The sequence below is a fragment of the Rhinatrema bivittatum genome, chromosome 14 (assembly GCF_901001135.1).
Source record: "Rhinatrema bivittatum chromosome 14, aRhiBiv1.1, whole genome shotgun sequence".
Classification (NCBI taxonomy): Eukaryota; Metazoa; Chordata; class Amphibia; order Gymnophiona; family Rhinatrematidae; genus Rhinatrema; species Rhinatrema bivittatum.
Genome location: NC_042628.1, coordinates 21,494,012 through 21,521,528, shown reverse-complemented (window position 1 = coordinate 21,521,528; position 27,517 = coordinate 21,494,012). Strand labels below are relative to the sequence as shown.

At 43.8% G+C, this 27,517-nt stretch overlaps 1 protein-coding gene across 3 annotated transcripts in view; it reads right to left on the bottom strand.

The window, feature by feature from the left end:
* The window catches only part of MYH11 (myosin heavy chain 11), a 111,288-nt gene that overhangs the window by 2,458 nt on the left and 81,313 nt on the right, over positions 1-27,517 (bottom strand). For 2 of the 3 annotated variants that reach the window (XM_029576122.1, XM_029576123.1), the window contains 14 exons: positions 26,173-26,317; positions 25,826-26,032; positions 25,558-25,662; positions 25,309-25,461; positions 23,446-23,694; positions 22,270-22,482; positions 21,084-21,296; positions 19,200-19,361; positions 17,733-17,861; positions 17,151-17,239; positions 15,400-15,523; positions 14,321-14,529; positions 9,790-9,898; positions 7,849-8,021 (listed from right to left, as the gene is read on the bottom strand). In XM_029576122.1, coding sequence (XP_029431982.1) covers positions 7,849-8,021; positions 9,790-9,898; positions 14,321-14,529; positions 15,400-15,523; positions 17,151-17,239; positions 17,733-17,861; positions 19,200-19,361; positions 21,084-21,296; positions 22,270-22,482; positions 23,446-23,694; positions 25,309-25,461; positions 25,558-25,662; positions 25,826-26,032; positions 26,173-26,317 — 2,280 coding nt within the window. Of the gene's footprint in view, positions 1-3,740; positions 3,774-7,848; positions 8,022-9,789; positions 9,899-14,320; positions 14,530-15,399; positions 15,524-17,150; positions 17,240-17,732; positions 17,862-19,199; positions 19,362-21,083; positions 21,297-22,269; positions 22,483-23,445; positions 23,695-25,308; positions 25,462-25,557; positions 25,663-25,825; positions 26,033-26,172; positions 26,318-27,517 lie in introns of all 3 variants that reach the window. The other variant, XM_029576124.1, reaches the window with a different exon arrangement.

Below are 27,517 nucleotides of genomic sequence, written 5' to 3'. Positions count from 1 at the left end.
CACGTCTAGTAGATATTTCCCTGGCCCCAGAGGGCTCATAATTAAGTTTGTACCTGAGGCAACAGAGGGTGAATCAGATCATGGATGGTATTTGGAAATACTTATTGCAGCAGTATATGGTTATAATGAGCACCTACCTACTGAACTCCTATTTGAATGAGTTTAAGAAACGTTTGGACAAGTTCCTGAACGAAAAGGCCATAAACCATTATTATGAAAGTGGATGGGGGGGAGATCCACTGCTCATCCCTGGGATAAGCAGCATGGACTCTTGTGCACTCCTTTGGATCCTGCCAGGTACTTGTGACCTGAAGTGATCGCGGTGGGAAGCAGGACAGTGTGCTTTGATGGCCCTTTGGTCTGAGCCAGTAGGGCAAGTCTTATGGTCAATGATTATGGACAAGTCCCTCTTGATGTCTGCTCGTGCCACTTTGGAGCTAGGGCACCTGTAGTGCGTATCTTGTACTCCTGTCCTGCTGTCGGTTAAGAGTGGGCAGCCCACCACTACCCACCAATCCAAGGCTCTTGTTTTCTTCCCTGTTTGTGGTCATTCTTGCCTTATGGCAGTAATTAAGAAATCATTAATGGCAGGGAGAAAGGTCATCTAAGAAGAAACTCAGTGCTGGGATAGCTGACGGCAGCAGGGCTTGCTGTGGATGGATTTCTTAACCACACGGGAGGGGTCCTATGAGGCAGCTTGGGGGGCCACTCTGTTGGCACATCTGAAAGGCAGAGGAAGGGGAGCTCTGTTGTGTGTTAAAATTTCTCTTATGTACATTTTTTGCCCATTTAATTTGATTTTGCAGGTGTAGCATCTTTATTTCGCCTTATGGTGTGGCTGCTGTTTGAAAGGGGTGGATTTGCCAGGTTTTATTTTTTTATTTAATAGTTATTTAAAAAGTTAAAAAAAAAAGAAAGAAAAAGCGATGAGATGCAGAAAAAGATAATATTTATACTTTACCTTTATTTAGATTTAAAAAAGAGTAAATTTTGTTGCTAAAATGGATCAGTACCTACTCCAGAAGTGAAATTTACTTTCTCTTAAATTTATCTGTATTGGTGAAATTGTCAGTTGCAGAGAGAAACACACACCTTCCGATATTTGTGTCATAGCAGCAAAGCCAAACGTAGCACAAAAGAGAAGATCCCACAAATATTACAAAGCAATGGTAAATATTTGTGCTGTTCCCATCCACCCCAAAGGGAACGGTGTGTGTCCCTTCACCATCGTGAACTGTGAAGCACATAGAATACAGTACCTTTTATTGAAAGGGGAGCCCTATGACAGGTGCTGGTAGGGAACTACAACATGGAGAAGTTTAAGCTGACATTTGTAACAGTGAAATGCAACTGTGAAAATGGTTATACAGATCGACAGCAGCGTTGTGTGGCGGACTGCGTTCTCTTAACAGAGAATGGAGGTAAAAAAAAAAAAAAAATACCCGCAGGAGGCTGTCAGTGCCTGAACTGCATGCATGGTCAAGATAACGAGTAAACTCGGCCCAAATGACTCCCAAAGAACACCAGTGAGACTGAATGGATAATGGCCAGACATCAAAGTACACAGGATATGATTGATTAAATATAATTGGCCATCTGATGGGTGGGGTGGGGGGTGAGAGTGGACTGAATGCTTTATGTGGCGTGATATGGGTTTAATCCTGGTTCTGTAGTATTGTTTCTGGAAAGCCTGCTAGCAAAGGGTAGGGAGGATTAGTTAGAGCCAGTTTACTACTCCTTCTAGCTCCTCTTAAATAGGATGGGGTAGACAATATTTAAAGCCTCCATGGTTTCAGGTAAAATGTTTATTTCCCCATGGAAAAGGCTTTGAATGTTGCCCAAATCATTTGCAGATAAGTGTGCAAAGGCAAGTGTGCTCTTTTACGTTGATGGTTGATGAGAACACTGCAGGGGCTTTCACCTAACGCGGGCAGTTTTGATTATTGTTCTCCATGCATTTAAATACTAAATCAGGTAGTTGATATCATGTTCAATATTTCTAAAAAAAAAAAATTTAAGTCCTCTGTCTGCTGTTTCAGGCCATTGCCTGCATTGTTATCTAAGACAACTTTCAGACCAGCTCACAGGTGCATGTGTGTGCTGGTGTGCACCCAGGGATGTGGCCATTTTATATCTTGCGCACATTATAAAATAGCCTGACTGTATCCATGTGTGCCAAATTTTAAGGGGCACTGGCTCTCTTTAATTATACATGTCACTAGCAGAAGTAAATTTTCACAGCAGGGGGGATCTGGGTGCTTGCATCCCTTAGCCACGCCCTGAAATGCCCATGCCCCACCCCTTTTTGAAAACTTTTTAGATGTGCAGGAGATATGTGCACGGCTGGCCAGCTTTTAAAATTTGGTGAGTGCATGCGAGCCCGTGTTGTGCATGTAACACCCGATTCTGGCATGTGCAGGTCTTAAAATTCACCTCTAAATTACTAAGTTTCCTGTATACTCAAGTGTCTGCCTGTTATTCATTGATCACACTACAGTTGCCAGGCGCACCTCACTTACTCTTCCCCCAAAGTTCATGCAAGGGCAATACCCAAAATAAAATATGCAGGCATCCCCTGATGCATTTTGGCTGATTGATTGTAACTTTCCTGCACTCTAGGGTAAGATTTGCAGGGCTGTAAACATATCAAAAAGTGCAACCCGGGATCTATAGACAAGCACCAGCACTGCACAGAAAGCATTTTGACTGCAATCAAAATCTATTTGCATGTTTAGAGAGAGGTACAGGTTTAGATCAAGAAGCAAAACCAGTCTTGATCAAACATTTTTGGGAGGGCGATGCAAGACAAGAAAAGGAAGGAGCTTTTTTATGGATTACAAAGCAGGGGTCACTTATTTTTTACCCTGCTTTTATTGGAGAGATCAGAACCAGTTCTGTCTGGCCTGGATCGTACACCAATAACATCCCACCTTGTCTGGATCACTAACTGTGTGACCCATCTCTAATAATCTTATTGGATGGTTCTGGATTATCAGAAGCAGGTGAGCTGGGGGCTGGGTTTTATTCATTCATTGCCGACTGCACCCTGGTTTCTCTTAAAGCAGGACTGCATGTTCAGATCCCACTGTAATTGAAAGATGATGGATCACTTTCACTGATGGCCCGGAGGCAACTAGGAACATTCATTTACCCAATTTCAAAACTAATAATTGCAAAGTGTTCTGAAAACGGTTGAACAAATTAAAGAGCACCGAGGACGAAAGGGCAAATTATTTTTCTCCTCAAACAAGGATTGATGATTTCATAATTTGCTGACCAGTGCTCCTGCTTTAACATGAATTATAGGTGCGTTAAGGTAATAATAAAGAAATTGATAACAGGGTGCAGACAGACGCAAAATGAATTAATCTGATGTAGAAGAAAAATCATTCCCAACTGCTGACATAGGAAAAGATGCCATGGAAACAGCACAGAAAACAAAACCTTGTTCAATGAGCTGAGCTCGGACCTTCCAAAAATAACAGTGGGTGACAGCAGAGTTCATTCTAACGCAGCATAGCCACAGAAAGGGCATTTCGTAAAGCTGAGATACAACCGCTCATTGTAATATTTGTTCTCTCTTTTGGTAAAAATGGAATTGGTGCAAAGATATCCAAGCCTTCAGGTTTTGCAGGCATGCCGCTTAGATTGACTAGGACACAGAATGAAGGGGGGAAAATTGGCGATCTGTGCAACATATACAGGAGGACTGTGGCTGCAAAGCTGAAGGCATGGTATACCTGCTCTGTCATGGTGGAGATTCCTGTGTTCCTCTGAAACAGAGAGAGAGAATCTACAGCAGTTATAGACTAAGCACACGTTAGTAAATGGCATCTTGTACTAACCTTTTAAGCTATAAAACAGACACACAAAGCAGGTTTTCTTAATGTAAACTGGCCACATAGACATTGAGGTGTAGCCACACCAAAAAAAAATTAATCTGAGAGGGCCATGTATTACCAAAACCGCAGCAAATGCTGGAGCTGGAGGAGTGGGTGATTGGGCTGGCGAGTGCTTGAGGCTCTTAGTTACTGAGAATTAATTTCAGTGGGAAATGAAATCAAATAGTCTGGCTTTTCTCTCATTCTGTGTCTGTGGGTAAAGACCTTGACGAATCAGGCTCTGCAGGTTGTTCTATATTAAAAATGCAAGATGCAAACTAAAACTAGAATTTAGGAATGTCGGGTGCTGCGTCCATGTTCATTTATTCATGCCCTCAACTTTCATTGGAGACGTTTGTTGATGCAACTCCATTGGCTTCCCAATGAGGAGCGAATACAGTTTCAAATCTTGACATTTAAGGTATAAAATCAAGCAGGGTTTGGGTGCCAATTATTTAAGAAAGCTGGTCTACGGCCCTGTTCCTAAGCGAAACCTTCAGTCGGCGCAATATTCCAACCTACATGGAGGCACTTACAACAGTCTGCAGCAAAAGAGCATGCTCAGGGATTGGACCCGAATTGTGGAACTCGGAGCCGTTAGCCATTACGTTGGAGGTCAATTATGTGACCTTCAGAAAGAAAGTGAAAGGATGGTTATTTCCCAGCATGAATTGTTGATGGCACTGATAACGGGGGTGGCTTTAGGGCTTGTGGTCTGATTATCCTCTAGGAGTAAGGTCCTACAGATTTTATGCTGCTTTAATTCTGTTTTAGTTATTTTATTATTTTTCTTTTTTGAATTAAAGATTTCAGATTGGGGTTTGTTTATTGTTGTACCTCGTTCTGGTCAGTTTGGTACTGGAAATAAATAAATAAATCTCACCAGGATTGAACAGGTTATATAGTTGGGAGAGACCTTGTGCACCGTGCACGTTTTTGGTTTTTTTTATTGGTGGGAAAGAATTTTCAAAGTGATTTACTGGCATTAAATGGCCATCTGATAATTACCCTCCCTCAACGTGACTGAGAGTACATAGCTTGCCAAACATGTGTTCGATTAGAGGTCAATAGTCAAAAGAGTTTGGAGTAAGCCGTACAAACCCCACTAGTATACCACCCTTCCCCATCTCCATCTCAGACAACAAATTGTCTGCCTGCCCAAAATGTATGCAGATAAAAAGTAGTGGTGCTGGAGGTGTTCCCAGGCACCGTTAAACTTTGGGCAGTCAGCGTTGCTATCCAGTGCTGACCAGCTAAAACGACACGGATAGCTCAGGTCAGACTAATAGCTGTCCTAAACGTTACCCGGCCATATTCAACAGAAAACGGATCGGTGTAAGTTTTGCCGAATATCCGTATAAACTCCCGCCTGATGGCTTATTGCCTCATTGAGAGGAAGTGACGCCGGGGACTTTTAAGTCCGGGGAGGAATAGCGCATGCGGCGACTGCATTTGCAAAGCTTCATGCTTACTTCTCTAGCAAAAATTTACCTGCAGAAAAAGCGGATATGGGCCACCACACGTGCACTCTGTACCTGCAGCGACTTTCACGGCAAAAAACACGCAGGTTCCTGCTTTAAAAGCTGGTGTACGGTCCATAGGTTAAAAAGCATGCGTGGACTTTGGTACGATGTAGACGGTTGGAAAACTGCTCCCGGGGACAGTAACTTTTAAACAAGGTGCACATGTACGCGCGTTTGCCGGGATGCGCCAATGGACGCAGTCATTTTATAACATGCGCATGGTATAAAAGCGACTGTTTGTGCGCACAGTTTTATCTGGACATGCACGTGCGAATGCCTCCACGGTGCAAGTGGGGGGATTTTAGTAGACGCGCGGCGACGCAATTCCCAGTTTCCCCAGTTCATTCCCAGTTCGCCCAGGTAAAGGATAGGATTTCCTAATCTCCCTAGTTAACTAGCCTACCTTTCACCCTGTTATCCCCAACCCTTAAAACCTCGTTAACCTCTTGGGGGAGGGTTTTAGGACTTACACGCCATCCATAGCTGAAGTAAAGTTACACGGTAGGGGACCCCGGCGCGCGCTATGCGCATAAATACTTGTGCGCAGATTTCACTGAAAAATCTAGGAATGCCCACGCCCTGCCCCTATTTGTAAAATAATTTTCCGTGCGCAGGCCGGGAGATTCGTGCATGCTCGCGTGCTTTTTAAAATCCGCCTGGCGCACACTGGTCCAACGTCTGCGGGCATCTCCTGGCTTTGGCGCGCATAGGGCTTTTAAAATCTGCCTTTAAGTGCATCAGCCAGCCAGACATTTTTTTTTTTTATTGAAGCTGTAAAAGCCCAGAGGCAGCATGTTTGATACAACCGGGCGCTTAAGTTAGTGCAGTAGAACTCATCTTGTGAAGTTTCCACTTTTCATGAAAAAAAAAAAATGTCCTGTGGAGAAGTTTTACTGGATCAAGAAAATAAAACAAACTCAATCTCCTTTCTCTGCACATGGGGCATTGAGTTAAGATTATATGCAAAAGGCCCTATTACCACTTGATGCGTTTGTGAGATACAGTTGTTTTGTTTTTTTTTTTTACAGTGCTTAGATCACAGAAGAGAGGTGAAAGCTTAGTTCACAGTAGTGTGTTTATTAAAGCTGATGGGGGCGTGGGCTTATTGCTATATTCCAGTAATGCTACTGTGGAACAGATGCAAGAAAATCTCTCAGACCCATTCTTATTCATAGAACTGAAGATGCCTGCCGGACAAGAGGAGGCATTTTAAAAGGCAGGATTTTTTGATGCAAATGGCTGTTGCTGAAACAGCCTGGCCAAGGCAAGTTATTGTGCCTTCTTGACACTGAGATTATAGAAGAAAATAAAAAAAATAAAAAATGAACAGAATAGCTACTTTGAACCTGTAGCTCAGGCTCCGTTACTATTCGTTTTAGTCAGGACAACATTTCTTGGAAAATACGATTCAGACACAGAATGGGAGAAACCCCTCTATAAGTGGGGGTCCTGTGAAGGTGAAATTGACTTTTTAGTTTCTAAAATTGGAGAATAATCTTTTTAATACCAGTAGGAAAGTTAAGAAGCATTGCATAACAGGGAATGAGAGAAAAGGAGACACTGAAGAGAGAGAGAGGATAGAAGTGAGTAGATATTCATTGCAAAATGAAAAAACAGAAACGAGTCGTATACCCTCTCCCAGGCCAGAGGTCGCATACAGGTCTACATGGCCTCTGCCCAGATATGCAAAACTTAGGGGGTGGCAAAGTTTTTGCTTTCCCTGGACCTGTGAGCCTTTCCTGCCCATCACTGCTGTTATCTACCCTCCCCCCCCCCCCCCCCCCCATCAACCTCCATTCCTGCCCAGAATTTCGGAAACCCCTAGCAGACCACAAGGATTCCAGCGGCAGTGACGCTGCCCTCAGAAGGCAGCGAGTGCAAGGTTTAGTCAGTCCAGGGCCCTGTGCGCCCAGGTTCCACAGCGCCCCCTGAACCCTTTCCCGCTGGGCTTCTGTGCGGGAGGGCAGGTCAGGCTTGTGAGCATGAGGTCCTTAGCGAAAAAAGCAAGGGCCTTTCCTGGCTCACTCTCGCCATGCAGTTGGGTAAAGAAATATCTGTTTGTAAACAAAACGTGGTTACTTTTCACTGGGGAGTTGCCATGACCGGGAAAGATGGGTGCCCTCCCGGGGGTGCCAGCGGGGCTAACTGTGCACCGCTGGCCCCCTTTCCTATATTCTCCCCTGGACGTGCCCTCATGCTCCACACAAGCTGTCCAATAACATCCCAGCCTGCCCCAATTTGAGGGCTGGAGCTTTGCGGCCATCCAGGGGAGGGCAGGGCAAGGCAAGGAAGGAGGGCATCCGATGACATTGGCCCGGGGTGCTGGTGCTCCCTTCTCAATAGTCCGGATACTGCAAACGGGCCCTTTGCCTGCAGGTGGCCACAAAAGAGCACACGATTCTCATCCTCTGAAACCAGCCAGCCTAAGAATGAAGCGCCTGTACCTCATCTTGGTCTTGAGGGCGTTCACCTCCCGGGTTATTGCCTCGTTGCTTTCGGTGGCCTCGTCCAGCTCCCTCTGCAGCTTCCTGCGAGATGCATTGATGCGCTGTGACTCTTCCTCAGCCTCCTCCAGCTGCCGTTTCAGCTGCTTTACCCTTGTGTTGCCCTTCTCGGCCTAGCAAAGAAGCAAACAAAAAAAAAACCCAAACAAAAGTCACGTGGTATATAGAACTTAAAAGACAATTCATCTGCTATCATGCTCTGCGAAGGTAAGTAGATTCTGGGTGATACAGATTTAAAACCAATGGGGCTTCCAAGACTTGACCTGTAGACTTTTCAAATCCATGGCAGAAGTCCTCTTTCTTCTCTTCCTGTTATCATTTTTCTTATTTTACAGGAAGGGAAGGGAGGTGAAGAGGGAGTATAGGGGCACCCCTCAGGGGATCACAGGGAGTTTCACAAAAACTAAAGGAGGGGGTTCCTGTGCAAGCTTTTAAAAAATGGTGGCTTTGGTTTTTTTTTTCTTCCAATTGCAGCAGCACCAAACAAAAGGAAAGCAAAATGAGCAACCTTTTGTTCGTTTTTCTTTCATTTTGTATCAGAAATGAAAGGAAAGAAAATAGGAAATACCCTTGACATACGCCATCGCATCCTTGTTAAGCCGTACTTTTGTGCATGGTGCGCTGCTCTAGGGCCTCTTATAAGTGAATGAAGGAAGAAAAAAAACAAACCAACAGGAAGGAAAAAAATGAATTTAGAATTTCATGTTGGCGCAGTTGCAGGATCTAAGGCTGCTGCACTCCTTCCTCAGCCTCTCTCCTGAGCCTCGTTATTTAGCTCACATTCCATAACGTATAAGGAGAGGTATAACTGCAGCCTGGAAATCTGTGACGGGCAGGGGCAGCCAGGTTTACACTAGATCCTTAGAAATCATTCATGCTAGGGTTTGTTTTTTTTCCTGGTAGTGCAGTTTCCTCCTTGGGCTCCCAAAGTCTTAACGCTTCTCAGATTCTCCCCCTCCCCAATCCTCCTGTCTTGCTCAGCCATCGTTGCAATGGTTCTTGGCCGGGACCACAATCCGTGGCGGCTCTTTCCAGGACTTGGCACGCACGCATGCAACCTGAGTCTGGCCACTAGGGGACGCAGCTGTGCAATGGATGAGACTTCCAGTCGGCTGGAGGAGCAGAAGCCGTGCTCAAGCATCAAGCCCAGATCGCCTGCATGGCCTGGTACAGCTCCATCATCCAGCGCTAACTGGCCAGGCCATCCTTTCCCCACGCCCCAAACAACTCATTCATTCTTAAAATTATTTCTATTAGTTCTGGAAATTATGGGAGTTAAAAAAAAAAAAACTGGCTGAGCGGCGAAACATTGCTGCTTTAAAATATATTTAGCAATCAGTAAATTCAAATATTTGTGACTATTTAAAAAAAATACAAGATTTGTGTCGTGCATAGGTGTGTGGATGTGCCTATATAATATATATACACACATACACATCCCATGCAGAACATATATATATATGTATATTATATACACACATACCTAAATAAATAATGCACAGATACACACATCAATACATCTGCTGCTTTAAAATGAGAGAAAGTCTTGCTTACTCCTTAAAGGTTTTATTTCTTTTTTTGTCCGTTTTAAAATGCTATTTTGGTTTTCAGGGCCTGGAAACCATCTGCTGAGGCTTCAAGGGCCTCTCTTCCTTCTCTTTGCCAGACAGCGCAGCCTCCCTTGAATTGCTGCTTTCAGGTTTCCTCATCTATTATTATTTTCTTTCTCCTTATTTTAAAAATGCATTTAGAAAAATACAGATGGAAACTGAAGAGAATGGGAGGTGGGACTTTCACTCCAGTAAGACTACGCTCTCTGTTAATCAGTCCTGCTCACTGGCCACAGCTCTCTCTGTATCTCTGGCAGGAGTCGGGCATTACCTGCTCCTTATACTGCTCGGCTTGCTTTCGTTCATCCTCCACCTGCAGTAAAGCGTCTTTCAGCTTCTTGTCTTTCTGACGCAGTGCCTTCGTGGATGCCTGCTTTTCTCTGCAAATGGTCAGCATGAAAAAAAATTTCTTTATTTATTGAAGGCTTTTATATACCAACCTTCTTGATACAAATCAAATCAACTCGGTTTACATCGAACTAAGCAATAACTATAAATAACTATACATAACCAATCAACAAAAGACAATTTAGAGAGCATAAAAATTACATTATAACAAGGAAGCCTTAACTGGGAGTAGGAAATAAAGAGGGTAACCAGTGTCAGATAAACAAAGAGGTAACCAGTGTCAGAAGCACTATTCAATAAAACTTTCAAATTCTGAATTATTTTTTTGTAGAAAAGCATTTTCTAATGTGTCCAATTACAAATACACATTATAGAATGAATTTTCAAAAGTGTCTCACACGTAGAAATAGTATAAATGTTCCTAAATAGCATATACATGCATGCATGCATGCTATTTTATAATCCTTGAAAATACTTGTGTATTTTTAGTTTAGTGCATATATTTTACCAGGGAAAAAGAGGTAGTGTAGTGGTGTTCTAGGGCAGGGTTCAAAGTATACACAGCAGGTGCTATTTTGTAAGAGATATATGCGTATACACTTGTATACACTTTTTATACACTTGTATGCTGGCTAATTGACTGGCGCAAGTGAAATTGGACTTGTCTGTTGTCTGCAGGTTTTGGAAGGGAGGTCTGGGTGAACTGGTGAGTCTCAGAATGAAATGCTAGAGGGTGTAGGTGAACTGGAGAAGGATGTGAATTGGTGGTAGTATTGGTAAACTGGTATGTGCACACACTTTATAAAACATCTGCCTCTGTTTCTGGATGTTTTTTCATGCAGCGTCTATTATTTTGTGAGGAAAATATATGCACATACATTTAGAAAATGGGTAGAGTGTGTATTTTTTTGAATGGGAAATTTATGCACATACTGAAACATATGCTCTTACTTCCGAGCAGAAATACACAGTATTTTATAAACTCTGCGGTTCCTGCCTCACAGTTTATCAAATACTAGCATTAATCACCACACGTCCACTTACATGCACGCGCACACTGTATCGCGGATAGGTTTGAAAGCTGGGCTCCCCGAGCACATTTTAGAAAACAACAAAAGATTGTAAAGATTATAATCCTTGTGATGAGAAACCAGCAAGCTGGCTTACTTTGACATAGACAGAAGTGTGTTAAAGATCAAGAAAAGAAATATGGTAACATGGCTCGGCCTGGAGGCCGTCTCTGGTTCAATTCTTGGATTAGTTGTTCCACATCATGGGTCAACTGGGGCTGGGGAGAAGGTGGCGGCAGTGCCGACAGCTCCTGCTGGAGGGAGGTGAGGAGTCGTGATCATCAATAAAGGTGACACCTGATGGCTGGATTGAGAGAGCATGGCACAGGGTTCCAGAAGAAGGCATTACTTTAGAAAACAGAATGCCTCTGCCAGCCAATCACCTGCAAGATTTGATGGGCATTTCCTGGCAGTGGAGCCCACCTCACCCAGTACGTCAGAAAAAGAATCAAAAGCACTTAATATCATCATGTGCCAAATGTAGGAGGTCCATATTCGGTTCATTAGTCCAGCCAAGTTTAGCACTTAGCAGGATAAATGCCGGGATTTGAAAATCCTGCCAATCTAACTGCCCTGACATAGCCAGATGGATTTTAAGCCAGTTCAAAGCTTAGCCCGCTGTGTCAAGGGCGTTCCAGGGGTGTTCTGGGGCAGAGCAGGGTTATATGGCTAAGTTAGTCGGATAACGCCAGTTTTCTACATTATCCAGATCTAGCTGGATAGCTTTAGGACAGCGATAGAGCAATCTGAACATTGGTCAGATAAACTTATCCAGTTAACTTTAAGATAGCTGAGTGTATTTAACGGCACAACCACTTTACCAGCCGGCCAGTGGCTGAATAGGGATCTCTTCATTTTTATGAAGTAGTGAGGGGTAAAGCAGCACTCCGACGACCTCTTCCCCCGGAAATATCCCACTTCTCAGCTGCCGACAGACAACACGTATGCAGGGATGCTGGACATTGATGGAAGCATTGTGTAAGCGTGTTGCACACGTGTGCACCCGTGGGAAATGCACAGGATGCAAAAGGCATTTTATGACAGCATTTCATATTGACCTCTCTCTCTGTATACTTTGCTAGGTTTGTGTGTTGGTCAGTTTGTCTGTCACACTCAAAAAAGTAGATTGGCGCTGCCCCTTTTGGCTCTTTAAAAAGTTAATGCACAAAGACTTTTAATCTTTAATTCTGATTTCTAAGGGACATTCATGGGTGTGATAAACTTAATTACCCCCTAAGGAAATAAAATCAGCAATTGAGAGGCCAATATTCAGCACTACTTACCCTGATAAGTTTGGACTTATCTGGCTAAGTGATGCATTTCAATATTCAGCGACATTTGGCAGCCACCATTTACTCAGATAATTATTTATCCAGCTAAAACGTTATCTGGGTAAGTGAGGGGTGGGATGGGGTTGTTCTGGAGCAGAGCTACTTATCTGGCGCCCCGGGTTGCGCACACAAATCTACGCCTGCGCGTATTTTTTTAAGATCTGGCCCATAATGTGCACAACTGAATAGCAGCTGAGTACGGTCCCTAAAAAGACCCAAAAGGGCAGCGCCAATCTGCTTTTTTGAGTGTGACAGACAAACTGACCAACATACAAACCTAGCAAAGTATACAGAGAGAGGTCAATACTACAAGTCTTTGTGCATTAACATTTTGAATTACATGGATAAAAAGCAAGCTTTTAATATTAAACCCCCCCCCCCCCCAATACCCACCCATCCTGGCTGACTGCATAAATTTCGTGCACACAACTTTTTGTGTGCACAAATTTTGCCCAATCAAAAAGGGGCATCAATGGCAGTGTTCCAGGGGCGGAGCCAAACTTTAGCCAGCAAGAGCACACATTGCGTGCTCTCCAGCTAAAGTTACGCACACAAGCCCGGTTGGAAAAATAGCTGTCGTGGCTTCGCCTGGATAAAGTTGCGTGCGTAATTTTATCTGAGAGTATTCAACGGGAGACTTGTGCGCACAAGCCCTGCTGAATATCTGGGAAGTTTTCTGCATGTAACTTGCCCTGGAAATTTTTTTGCCGCTCACTGGCTTACTGAATATTGAGCTCAGAGATTCTGTTGCCAAAAGGGCTCGCCCTGTTAGCCGGAGACTCTGCTGCAGTAACCGCTCTTACTGTCATTAGCCACCTTCACCCACCACTCATCTGGCGCGGGTTAGGGGGCAATTGTGTAATGCAGAATCTACAATTGTGGCCGCCGCTACTTAATCTTGCGCCAGTATCATCGCAATCATTGCACCAGTATCTTTGCACCACCAGTATCATTTGCACCACCATCCTTGCACCACCATCGCAATCTTGCACCAGTATCATCGCAATCATATTATTCACAAGACCCTATACAACCAGAATGTTCACTGGCTAAACGACTCCCTTCAATTCCATTTCTCAAACAGACCCACTAGTTTCTGCCTACAAAGGAACCCTATACACACCCTCACCTAAAGTCACGCACCTTAGCTCCACAAGAGATCGAGCACTATCTATTGCAGGACCCTCAGATTGGAACTCCATGCCCCCTACTCTCCGTATGGAACCTTGCTTCCAGAAATTAAAAAAAAAAAACTAAAAACTTGGCTCTTCCAACAGGCATTTACTTAACTACCCCACCCACCCTCCCTCCCTTGTCCTTACAGTACTTCTTCACCCCCCATACCCCTAGACCACTTCTTCCCTTCCTACAGTAACCTCTGATCTCCTACCCTTACCGTTGCTTACCTAGTTGACTTTGTTTATTTATTTATTTGTTGAGTTTTATATATCGTCATTCGGTGAAGCCATCACAACGGTTTACAAGATTCAAAAGGTAGTATCTTAACATATGCGAATTAAGGGTATAACAGGATACATATTATATTCTAAGATGAGCGGATAAGGGGAACGGAAAGGGAAAAGATTAGAGAGGGATGGGAGGTGGGTTAAGCCCTACTATCTTTTCCAGAAATTTCTTACCCCCATTGGTTTTGTGTTTCCCATTATTGGTCATTATTTTGTTACCTCTGTTACTTGTAAACGTTTTGTTTCTTATTTTTTTATTCCTGTTCTATGTAAACCGATGTGATGTGCCTACAAACGTCGGTATAAAAAAGCTTTAAATAAATAAATATATTTGGCACTGAAAGATGAAATTCTTAATTGGGTCACCAAGCAAGGAGACAAATATTTTTAACCCCCCCCCCCAAAAAAAATCATCTAACCTATACTTTTTTAATTTTCCACTAAAATGTTTTTTTTTGGGGGGGGGCTTTGGTTTTAGCATGGGATTGAAGGAACTCTTGTGCAGTGACCCGTGCTGTGCCATGGGTGAGTGTGACACAGGCACACGTGTGCGAGCGGGCAGGACCAGGGCCTCTGCACGGGTTTACCTGGATTCCTGTTCCACTTGCTCCTCCAGCTGAGCAATCTTGGCCTCCAGAGCGGCAATGGTCGCCTTGAACTTGGATTTGACGGCAGTCTCCATCTCCTGCAGCTTGCCCTTCAGCTCTTTGTTCTGGCGCTCCATCTGCTGACGGGCGCTCTCGTTCTTCTGAGCTGTGCTGCGCTCTGCCGCCAGCTCATTGTTCAGCTGCTCCGCCTGCAAAAAAAATTTCAGAGAAGTGGAAAAGTCGGGCAGGCAGCACTCACTGTGACTTTTTTCACATTCTTGATCCCAGCCAAAGTGAATATCCTGGACCTAGCTGCTGAGGACAGCTTATTAGTGGTTCCTCCTTTCTCCTTCTAGCTCCGCCAGAACCAGGGCTGGGATCCTGGTGCCCTAAGCCTTTCTTCACGGCCGCACAGGGAATCTTCCTCCCGAGACCTTCCAGTGCCGAGGCCGAGAACCATTCACCAGGGCTCCTCCCAGAACCCTTTGGCATGAGCTCTAAATCTGGCCAACAGCTGTTGCTATTACACGGTGGCTATGACTCCTTTTCCACCCCTCCTCCCCTCCCTCCCCATCTCTGCAGCATTCCCAGTCATGGCCGACCCAGGGGTGCAGAAGACCCGATTCAGGAACGAAAGCAGGGACCTTCCACAGAGCAGCCACTGGGCCACCAGGCAAGCCATTTATTACTTATTTTACATAATTCACTGTTTACGTGCTGCCGTGGCTCGGGAGGGGTGGGGGCCTTCTAACAGCAAAACGTAAAACCAGGTTACTGGGATCTAGGGGACTTCCTTTCCTTTGGACAATCAAAAGTGAATTCCAATGCATAGTCTCCAAGTCGAGGGGCTGCGGCCACAAACGGGCCGATTTATCAAACGTTTGTTCTAGTGCAAAAATTATCCCTACTTTAACAAAGAATATAACTGATAAATGCTGGGGAAAAACAGGGTGAAATTGGAGTCATTTTTGCACTGTTGTAAAACTTGGCTATATCTGGCCAGAAAGCTATATTTTGATGCTTTTTTTTTTTTTTTTGGGGGGGGGGGTTGTATCTTTTGCCCTCCTATCTCATTGTACCTGCTGTGATGCTTTCCTGAAGCGGTCGCTCATGGCCTCCATGTTACCCTGTTCCTCTTCCAGCTCCTCCTCCAGCTGCGAGATCCTGGCCTCCAGGCGGCGTTTCTCGTCCTGCAGCACAGACCTGCACAATTGAAAGGAGCACGGTTCATCTCACACCACGGCTGATATCGTGTCCATCGGTTATACCAACAATACTTTATGGCACCGTCCAACTCAAAGCTACCACCAGAAGCACCACAAGAGGCGCGTTTTTGGTGCCGCAAAATTCTCCGGCGCTGCGCCAAAAAATTACGAGCAAGCATAAATCTTCCCCACCCTTGGCTAGTCGAAATAATTTTTGGAGGGTGGGAGGGGCAGCATATTTGGCCATTTCTGTGATTCAGGAAGTTTGCAGAATCCAATACATTCCTACCCAACCCTAATTTTCAGTTTATGATGGTACAGTAATAATTGCAAATCCCAACTAAACATTTCTAACTAGTTCTGCGACCAGCTTTTAACTCCTAATATTAGCTGCCTGCAAGTTTGCTCCAGTCATATATGGTACATATTAAAGAGAAGGAGCACCGCTGGTTAAAAGACAGGAAACGGATTAAACGGGCTGTTTTAACAGTGGAAAAAGGGATCTGTACTTGGACCAGTGCTTTTTAATATATTTATAAATGATCCGGAAAGGGGGTACGACGAGTGAGGTGATCAAATTTGTGGATGACATAAAATTATGCGGAGTAGTTAAATCTCAAGCGGGTTGTGATAAATTGCAGGAGGACTTTATGAGATTAAGATTGGGCTTCCAAATGACAGATGAAATTTAATGTGGATAAGTGCAAAGTGATGCATATAGGGAAAAATAACCCTTGCTGTAATTAAACAATGTTAGGTTCTGACTTAGGAGTTACGACCCAGGCATCATAGTTCAGTGTGCTGCAGCAGTCAAAAAAGCAAACAGAATGTTAGGAATTATTAGGAAGGGAATGGTGAATAAAACAGAAAATGTCATAATGCCTCTGTATCGCTCCATGGTGAGACCGCACCTTGAATACTGTGTGCAGTTCTGCTCACCGCAACTCAAAAAGGATATAGTTGCGATGGAGAAAGTACAGAGAAGGGCAACCAAAATGATAAGGGGCATGGAATGTCTGCCCTGTGAGGAAAGGCTAAAGAGGTTAGGGCTGTTCAGTTTAGAGAAGAGACAACTGAGGGGGAGATATGAAAGAGGTCTACAAAATCATGAAATGTCTTGAACAGGTTAATGTAAATCGGTTATTTACTCTCTCAGATAACAGAAGGACTAGGGGGCACTCCATGAAGTTAGCAAGTAGCTCATTTAAAACAAATTGAAGACCTTTTTTTTTTCACTCAGCACATAGTTAAGCTCTGGAATTCATTGCCAGAGGATGTGGTTACAGCAGTTAGTGTAACTGGGTTTAAAAAAGGTTTGGATAAGTTCCTAGAGGAAAAATTCATAAACTGCTATTACTTAATAAGCATAGTAGCCTGAGAATTATTTAATGTTTGGGTACTTGCTAGGTCCTGGTGACTTGGATTGGCCACTGTTGGAAACAGGATGCTGGGCTTGATGGACTCTTGGTCGGACCCAGTATGGCATGTTCTTATGTTATGCTCTTATGACAGACCATTGCACTAAGGTGATCTGACAATTGACTCAGTATTCATACTGCATTGAGGGTTAAAGTAACCTACATATTTTCTTCTGCTCTCTGTAGGTAGGGGATGCATTTTCTTACTTTCCAGATGAACTGCCTGCCAGCTCTTCGGCCAGCTCCTCTTTCTCCAGCTCCGCCTGTTTGCGGGCCCTCTCTGCAGCAGCCAGATCCTGCAAAATATAACAAAAAGTGATCCCATCCCAGAGTCCCACCTTACCTCTTCTCTTCCCTCCTCCCTGCCTAACCTCATCCTCAAGTCCCATATTACCTCCCTCCCTCCCTCCCTTCCATCTTCAGGAGGACAGAGCTGGTGGTGGCCCTGGTGCTACTTTCTTGCCTGCATGGTTTCACCGCTGTTTGAATCACGCAGAGCAAGGCGCAGTGCAGGCAGGACAGATACTGGTGTCAGAGGGACCTCTCTCCTCTCACTGGGGCCAGGCCATTATTTGGTAGGGGGGGGATGGGAACCTCTGTGTCGGGTGAGAGAGAGGTGCCAGTGCTGGGGGGGGGGGGGGGGGGGGGGGGTGCTCTGCCAGCTGGAACAACTATGATGGGGTTCAATGCACAGAGGTTTGCTGTTTTGCTGTCCCAGAAATGTTGGTGCCCAAGGTGGCAGCCCAGTTAGCCTCCGGGCTAGTGAATCAGAAGCTGAGGATTTTTTACCTCCTGCAGCTGAATGAGTTCCGTTTCTAAGCTCTTGGCTTTCTTCTCGTTTTCCCGCGCCGTTGCAAATATCTCCTCTCTGGACGCGCGAGCATCGTCGAGCTCTCTCTGGTAGTCTTTCATCTGAGCCTAGAGATGAGAAATAAAAAAAAAAAAAAGGTACATTTTGTGCCTCAGAGATGGAAAACAATTACATTCGTGTTTTATCACATTCTTCTGATGCATGCTGCTCTGATTTTTTAATTTGTCACCCAACATAAAGAAGTGAACAGAATACCACGTATCGCACAGCATTAAATTCAAGATTTAGCGTGCAGTGCAGGGCAACTTAGGGCTTTTGCTATTTTGTATCAGCCAATAACCAATTCCAAATTCATTTATAATTTTATATTGCAAATATAAAGGTCTTCTAGGAATCACAATTATATAAAAAAAGAAGTTTAAATATTAGAAAACAGAAAACTTCCTGCATTCCAGTTGGATGGTAGGACCTTCCTGAAATCATTAGAATTTCTTTCTTTCCTTCTTGGAAAATAATCCGTTTATTCTCCATAACCAGGCCTGGGAACCTTTGATTGCTTGTCGCCCTGAGATTGTTGTGGATTAGAGGGAGGGGAGGGCAGTACAGTAGCAGGATGTGCACAAATTTTCTCACAAATATGCACACGCTAACATGCTCATATGTTCCCTCTCACACTCTTTCACAAAATACAGCTCGCTCTCACTCCCTTCATTCTCCCACACACATACACACTCGTACACATGCTTTCTCACTCACTTCTCTCCCTCTTCCACACACACAAACACACACATTCACTTCTCTTCCTTTCCCTTTCCCTCTCACACTCATATCCATGCTCACTCACACTCATTTCTCTCCCTCTCTCACACCCACTCTCACTCGCTCTCTCTTCACTCCACACCTACCAATGACAACAGCCTCCTCTTCCAGGGTGGACAGATTTCCTTCAAGCAATGTCCTTTGCATGGGCCCAGTATGGCTCCTCCTCTCTCCTTATGTCATGGAGACCTACACGCCTCCTCCTTGCAGCCGCATGGGCAATTGATCTCTTCCTTTTTAGGGGTGGGGGATGAGGGAGGGGAGATGCATCTCCTCCTTCTGCATGTGCATCCTTGCAGCCGTCTTCATTCCGGCATGGAGCCCATGCTCCCCATTCCTTGTGCATATGGCCCCACGGGTCTCTTCCTTCTGGCCGCAAGCCCATTTTCTTTCTTTTTTCCAGGGTCTGCTTCTGCAGCAGGACCTGGAGTTTTCTGACGTTGGCCTAGAGACCCAGAATTCCTTTAGCTTTCCAGAGTCAAATCTGGGCCAAATCTGGAGAGTTCCCAGGTATGCACAAAACACAAATTTTACCTTGTCCAGTGCTTTAATCTCCTTGTCTAAAAATCAAATTGCACTCTGAATTTCTGACATTACACAGGACACTGAAATCAAGATCCACAAACCTGGAGCTTCCGAAGTTGCTTAATGGCCTCATCCCGACCTTTGATGGCAGAGTCAGCTTGACTTTCAAGATCCTTGAGGTCCACCTCCAACTTCTTTTTAGCTGCAGCAGCCAGAGCTCGTTGCTTGCGCTCATCTTCCAGTTCTGTCTCATATTCATGAACCTAAAAAGAAAAGATTAAATGTTGCTTCTCTAAAAGGGCTGCTGAAGCCTTGGTTGATTAAGGGGTCCCAGGGATCTATGGACAAGCTATGGAAAAGAAGGCTACATAGGCCCTGTTGGTTATGCAAGGCCTGAGACTGTACAAGAGAATACATCAGTTTGCAGAATGGTGGTTGAATAAATTCAAGTTGCAAAATGCTTAAGGGAGAGGAGAGACAGTTATGGACGATCTGAGAATCCAGTGTGGCAGGGTCTGCAGCGGCGCCTCTGGCAATTGAAATAATGCATTGATGATCGGCAAGAGGCTCTCATAATTGTGAGGAGTATCTTAAATGTTCTAAATGTTTTATGGATTGTAAAATAATAAAGTGGAAGGTAGTGCTAATGAAAAAGAAAGTGCGTTTGAAGGGAGGAAAAGGCATGATCGACTGGAGAAGACAGGAAAGGGGGCAGTACAACTATGTTATATTTATTTCACAGAGAAGGAAGTTTCCGCTCTCATAAACAAGATGGGATAGAATAGCACTGTATGAATGGCTGTTCAAGATCATCCTTCCTGGATCTCTTTATGCCTTTCATTTGATGTCTAAGGAAAATTAATACAATTTAAACGGGAGTGCAGTTAGAGCATTATCAGATAATAGGCGCTGACCTATAATAGGATAACACAAGTACACTGTATGTTTGCCATACATTTCAAAAGCCCATGAAGGGAAGGGAAGAGAAGAGGCTGGTGGTGACTCTGGAGAAACTCCACAAGTATCCTCCAAGGCTCAATATCGTTACACCACCGACAACTGTTTTCTCAGCTGAATCATCTACTTTTGTGCTAATATCTCCTGTCCCAGAGGGCGCGTACCAAATATTGATAGCAGTAACCTGAGCTCTTCTGCTCTGTGAAAATATGTTTGACAAGTGTAAGTGCTTTGTGTTCTTACCAAAGTGAAAACTACACATTCGTTTAAGAACCATACGCCTCACATTTGTTTCATTGGTAGCACCCATGTAGAGAGTGCATCAAGCTAGAGCGAAAGTACATTGTAGAAATCTCATCTTTGTGTATCTTTCCTCATTCCAAATCTCAACTGTGCTGTTTGTACATCTGACTGTGCATGTAAAAGTAAAACTGGCCCCCAAACCCTAGACCACCACCAAAACCTCACCTCGAGTTACTAGATGACCCTCCTACAATGGTATAAATAGTTGACTAATCTGATAGCCTTATAGTCTCTCTCTCTCTAAAATGTAACATGTGTTGCAGTAAATACCTATGCAAAGCACTGAAAAATTAGTCTAACCATGCCCTCATTTTTAATCGCAGGCGCTATTCATGTGAAAAATTATAGCAAAATGATGAATCTAACTGTAAGATTCCTATTCAAGGGTTGTCTGGCATTCTGTAGGCCTGGTAAAAACATAGAAGGCCTGATCCAATCATACTTTTGATATTAAAAGATACTTTACACACAGTTGAAAGTCATTTTCGAGGCTGTAAAATGCCCTGCATGGCCAAATTATTTTGAATTGAAGTGGAATCTTAAATGAATAAGGTTTTAAGAATTACTTGCTAAATTATAAAGTTCATAATCCCTAAAAAAGCAAACAGAAGCAGAGAGAAGTAGAAAATCAAAACACAAAGCCAAGTGGGTTGTTGTTTTTTAAGAGAAGTAAAGGATGGAGAAACGCTTTCCTGAGCGTGGGTGCGGTTAGTGCTTTAAAGTACCTGTTTCACCAGCTGCCGTCTCTTTTCCTCGTTTTGCTCATCTCTGGCCTGCAAGTCTCTCTCGAACTGTGTTTTCAAGGCCTGCATGTTCACCTCCAGCCGAAGTTTGGCATCTTCTGCAGCCTGCAGCTCATCCTCCAGCTCTTCCAGCTGGGTCTTCATCTCCTCCACTTGCTGCTCCAGGCCACGCTTAGACTTCTCCAGGTCATGGACCTTTCACACAAAAGGGGGCAAGTCAGTGGCTCCGAGTACCATTTATCAGAAACGACAAGCACACTGCACATATTCACACAGAGAGAGAGAAGAAAAGGAGAGCAAAGTGTCTTAAAGAAATCACTTAGGCAAGGCTGTAAGATGATAATGGGATATGGGGCCTCCCTCTTTTGATATCTGATGGCACAGGAAACACAACACGAGGATAAGCCCATTTCATTTTTAAAATATTGAAAGAAAATGAGAAGAAGAAGTGAGACAAAGGGCGAAGTGGTGCTGCCATGAAAAAACAACTGAGAGGAGGGAGAATAGGAAAGGGGCATTAAAAGGAGGAGCTCGTTAAGCCCCCATTCCAACCCCTCCGCATCCCTTTGAGTCTTTTCTCTACATAAAGAGGTTTCTGCTATGCCGTGAAATACTTTGAACGTGGAGAAGAAAACCTACAAAGCTCCTTGCCTGGAGAAATAGAGATTTGCCCAGGTAAACTGACTCGTCTGAAAAGCTAAAATGGACACGCTTGGCTTGCTACGTGCGCGCTTTTCAGCGCATTACAGAAGAGAGTTCCAGGGAGCACATTGGGTCGGGGACTTGACACGTGCGCACACAGAATGGCATTTTTCTAATTTGCACAAGTTCTTTTTCTTCCTTTCCTCCAATTCCAGAAAAAGGAGGTGAAAAGTCTGGGGGGGGGGAGGAGTTGTGCCCGGGTACCCACATAAGCAAACTTTGAAAAGCAAAAGCTGCCTGTGAAAACCGCCTACCAGGTCTGTGGGTACAAAACTAACCACTAACTTTGTCCCTAGATCACCTTCAGAACGCATCTTACTTTGTATTAACTGGACTAGTATCGGTTTCATATTGTGAGCGTCTCTTCTGCATTATCCCCCTATGTAAAACTTAATTAATGAAAAAAAAAAAAAAAAAAAGCTAAACAAAGCCCAAAACTGGCATAAAATGGATCTGAGGGACCTACGTTCTTGCCCACGTCGTCCTTGGAGCTGACCAGATCCTCCATCTCAGCTTTCAGCAGCTTGTTGACTCTCTCGAGTTCCTCTTTGGACTCCATGATCTCCTCAAGTGCTCTGGCCAGCGACAAAGCCTTGGTTTCCTTTTCCCTAGCGTCGGCTTCTGCTCGGTCTCGTTCGTCCGCATACTTGGAAGAGATGTTCTTCTCCTCTGCTAACATCTGGAATGGAACGGCACTTTCAGGACATGGAATGAATAACATTGTTTCCAAAGGCGGAACGCTCCAGATAATAGTTCGCCATGGCCATTCATTTGAATGTACAAAACTGATGACTGTTAATGAAGACTGGCGAAAAAATGCTCCCCCCTCCAATCAGTTTATCCAGGCGCAGTATAACCCTGCCAACTAGCTACAAATTCTACTTCATTAGATTTTCAGGATGGACATTGGCTTGAACTGCAACAATTTTAGATTGTGTTGTCCGTATTCACATGCAATTTGAATTTAAGTAATGTGAAGAAAGGTATTAACTGTAAGCACCAGTAGGCAGAGTTCTCCTCGAAAGAGACATCATGTGAGACGCGTGCCCACAAGCTAACTGCTGCAAGACATTTTTTTAAATTTAAATTTATTTGTATTCCACCAATCCGCAGATCTTGGTGGATCACAACATTTATCATATTGTTCACACAGCCAGTACTTTTTGGTGAATTAAACTGTGGATTCATAATTCAACCTTCATTCCAACTTACTTATTTCAGTAAATGCTTATTAGACAGGAACAAATGAGACATTTCCATTAAATCCAGAAAGCTAATTTATAAAGCTAGGGGGAGGTCTAAGAACATTGTATAAAATGGTTGAAGAAATATCAGCATCATGATTTGTCAAATAGCATCATGTGACCCTTCAGTGTCATTTTCCTTAGCGCATAAGGCACCAATGAAGAGCAAGGCAAGTTTAACAGTGTTTGATGGCATTGCAATGTGCTCTAGCCTCACTGAAATTTTAACTAACCAACTGAATATACAGTTCTTAGTTTTCAGGCCCTTTAGAAAGCATGTTCCAAAATACATATTAAAGGATCTCCATGTACATTCAAGCTTGCACCTTAATGTCTTTCTCCTGCACAACCTCTACGGTACAAAAAGTTGTGTGTGCTATTGCATCTAAAGATCAAACCTGATCAAATTTCTTCTGTTTCTTCTCCAGGTTGGACACCAATTGGCGCTGGTTGTCCAAGTCCACCACCAGGTCATCCAGTTCCTGCTGCAGTCTCGTCTTGGTCTTTTCCAGTTTGTCATAGGCAGCGGCCTTCTCCTCAAACTGCTGAGTGATACCTTCAATATCTCTTTGCAGTTTCTTTTTGCCCTCTTCCAAGTTCTCCATGGAGCTGGCGTACTCCTGCAATTTCTTCTTGGAATCGTTGAGCTGAAATTGGAAATAGACATCAAAACAGACCTTATTTTATGAGCCCTCTACCAAGTTTATCTTTATAATATTTACAAAAATAAAAACAGTTGGGATAGTCACCAAGTTGGATCATTCATTTGGCTCGTTATATTACGGCCTTTATTTTTCAGAGAAAAGGTACCTCTTACAAAAGAATACCCAACAAAACTGTTCTAGTACAACAGCTTGCAGTATAAATCTTTGTATTATTAATCTGCAAACAAACTTGTATTAGGTTTACTGCAAGAAAGGTTTTATTCACAGTATGAGTTTATGATATGAACTTATTATATTTTTATAGGGAAACCTCCTGAAGTTTTGCTTGGGAAAAAAAATCAGATCCAGCTTTGATCCAATTTGATTCTAAGTCATTTCCTCCCTTCTCCCAAAAATCCACATTTCCCAAATTGAATTTCTAAGAAAATTTGCATATTCCGACTACTAAAAAAAAAATGATGTATATCTGTCAATTCTCTGAATGTACTTGCAGATCTATCACTATTTAGACATATCTGGGTCAAAAAGATCTGAAATGAGCCACGAATGGTCTACATTTATCTAGGTTGAGCTGGGAATATCTTGGATTTATCCCAATCAAATTTTACAGCTTGTACCAGTTTCACTCATTACATGAAAGCGCTCCCTCTGGTTTCAATAGTGTATAATGTGAATTGGTTCCCTCAGTCCCAATTCTCTTGTTCTCTATTCATATGCATACGATTACTGCTTATGCAAATATCCAAAGCTCAAGCAGAATCGTTGGGCGTCTAGGAGGCTGTAAACACTGCTTTGGTATCTTAGGTAATTTACCTCTTGCAATAAGATTGTATATTTTGTAATTTTAAACAGAATTATCAATATTTTATTTTATTTGGGCATTGTCATATTTTAAAATGTGAAAATAAAAAAAATATACAGTGTTGCAAGGAGGAATCCAAAACTCTTATGGGGCAATTTTAAATGCCCTCGCACGCGCAAATACTGGGAGATACGCGCGTGGCCGGGCCGCATGCGTGCCGAGCGCATTTTTAGAGCGGCCCGGCCACGCGCTTATCTCCCGGAACGTGCAAAAGTGCCGGGTTTTTGAAAAGGGAGGGGCTGGGGGGCGGGCCAGGAGTGGGGGCTGGGCAGGGACAGTGCGCGCCGGCCGGAACTTATTTCAGCTCCTGAGAGCAAGTAAGTTTAAAAACGAAAAAAATTAGATTAGTTAAGATGGGGATTCGGGGTTGGGTGGAGAGGGGAAAAGGGAGGAAGGATAGTTAGGGGCTTAGGAAACTGGGGAAGGCCCAATTGCATCGCTTTTAAAGAAAATCCCCTCCCCCCCCTTTGCGCACGTGAGTGGGCACCCACGCAGATATATAATCAGGCACGCGTGTGCGCGCGCTGGGAACTACGCGCACATGGACGCCCGCGCGTACTTTTGAAAATTTACCCCTTAGGCTCCAAAACTATATATATATATATATATATATATATATATTTTTTTTTTTTTTTTTTTTTTATTAATATTGATTTTTAGGTTTGGATCTACACAGAACCAAAATTATTACCACCACCATTTGGAAGGGACAATTTTAACAGTATGACCAGTACCTGGACTGACAAAGTTGAAATATGTCGTTCCAGATTCTGTTTTGCTTCTGTTTCTTCTTCCAGCTGCTCTTGCAGACTGTTCTTCTCATCTTCTACCTGCCGGAGCTTGGTGGTAACATTCAGTTTCTGCCGCGTTTCCTCTTGGAGCAGCTCCTGCGCAGGAAGGCAAGGAACATGCAAGGTCAGTTGCTTTTCCTACACGTGTTGGAGATGTCTTTTTAATGGCAGTTAGAGCGGCGCAATGCCTACCTGAGTATCCTGGAGCTGGGATCCCAAGCTTGCCACATCTTTGGTGAGCTTGATGGACTTGCTTTCAGCTTCATTGAGAAGCACGGTGACATTCTCAACTTCAACCTGAAGGTACAGAGTTGGTTTAGATGACAAGACGGCACTAGAGGCCACTGAGCAGATCACTCTACCTCTAACTCCCCTCTTTAAATAATTTCAGCCATTTTGTTCATTTAATCAGCCGGCTCTCTAGCACTATGTGCTGTACAATGTTTTCGTCGCTCCTCACCTGTAACCTATGGCTCCTCTCCGTGAGCTCATTCCTGATGCGTTCCCCATCGCTGTACTTGGACTGCAGCTCCTGCAGCTGGACTTCCAGTTTCTTCTTTTTGTGCTCCACCTCCTGCTTGGCCTGATTTAGTGATCTGACCTCATTACTCAGGTCAGCATTGTCTTTATCCATTGTCTGTTTGCTCTTCTCCAAGTTTACTTTGACCTTCAGACAGAGGAAAAAATAAATAAATAAAGGCAAGCACTAGAAAGCTCTAAATGATGATGTTCTTAAAGGTTCTGGAAATGGCGAGGCATTCCTATTGCTTGGTAAGATTTCTTGGGTTTGGATTTTTTTTTTTTTACCCGTTTCACTTGCTCCAGTTGCTCTGTTAGCTCCTCCATGGCCTGGGTGTGTTTCTGCCTCATTTCTTGAACCTGGGCTTCGTGGGTTCGCGTTTCCTCTTCCAGCGCCCTCTTCAGCACTGTCAGCTCCTGCTCCCTCTTAGCTCTGAAAGCAAGTCACACCCAGGGAAAGCTTATCAAACATCTGCCACTAGGCAATTCTACCCAGAGGAATAATCACATCGGGAGGCTGGCTAATGCTGGCCATACTACTGCATAAAGGGAGGACAATAACAATTATTCCTATTATTTTCAGCGTGATTTCTATAGTGCATACCAGATGTACGCAACGCTGGACTGAGACATATAGCGGTTGATATTCCAAGGCTTTGTCCTGGCCACTTTTGGAGTTATCCAGACAAAAAAAACCCAAACTTTCCCCTGCTGAGCGGCTACATTTGGACCAGGTACGTCATTTAACCGGGTTAAAAATGGGCAATGCATTCCAGGGTGGGGGTGAACTTTAGCCAGTGAGCCAGGGTAAGTCTGGTGAGAAAAAGAGCGGTCTTAAAATTACCCGGCTGATGTTACCTGGGGAACCTTAACCAGGTGTATTCAGCAGAATATGTACCTAAGCTCTGCTGAATGTCCGGGTATGGTGCCCAGGGCAGCTTCCCTGCCCATCAGCCTACTGAATAGTGACCCCATGATAATCAGTCTCTGCTCTTTGGAGCTTACAGTAATCCATGCAGACAGTCAGGACAAACAACCAAAAACACATAAGAGGCTTTGAGTTATGAATCCAAGGCCATGACTGAGAAGATTTAAGGTAGGATTAAACTGAGGAGTGGCAGCTTTTAATTGAGTATCATTATGTAAGTTGTTGCTAATAAACCTTTTCTTGCCCAATGTGAAGTAGGTATGGAATATTAGCCACAGTCCTGCCAAAGAAAGTGAGCAATGGCACTCCCTGACATGGGTTTCTAAGCTTCATGGTGCACAATTTCATGCCCCCAAGTGCATCTAAGCATCATACTGTAATATTGTTTCACTCCTGCCTCCTCGCCGACTTCCCACATTCCATTCCAGTCTGAATAGTTCAAGATTAATTCATTGCATTCTCATCACGACACAGTCCTGTCTTAGGCCTTCCAAACACCCCCATCTCTAAAGTCACATTGAATTGATGAGTTAACTGTCTACCTCTGCATTTTGAATTTATGAGCTAACAGTCTACCTCTACATTTTGAATTTATGAGTTAACTGTCTACCTCTGCATTTCCATCTCCCCAGTTCCTTACTCCTGTTTTATTGTAACTTTTTGCTCCTCCAGGTTATTGTTAATGTTTGGATTCTATGTTTCCTG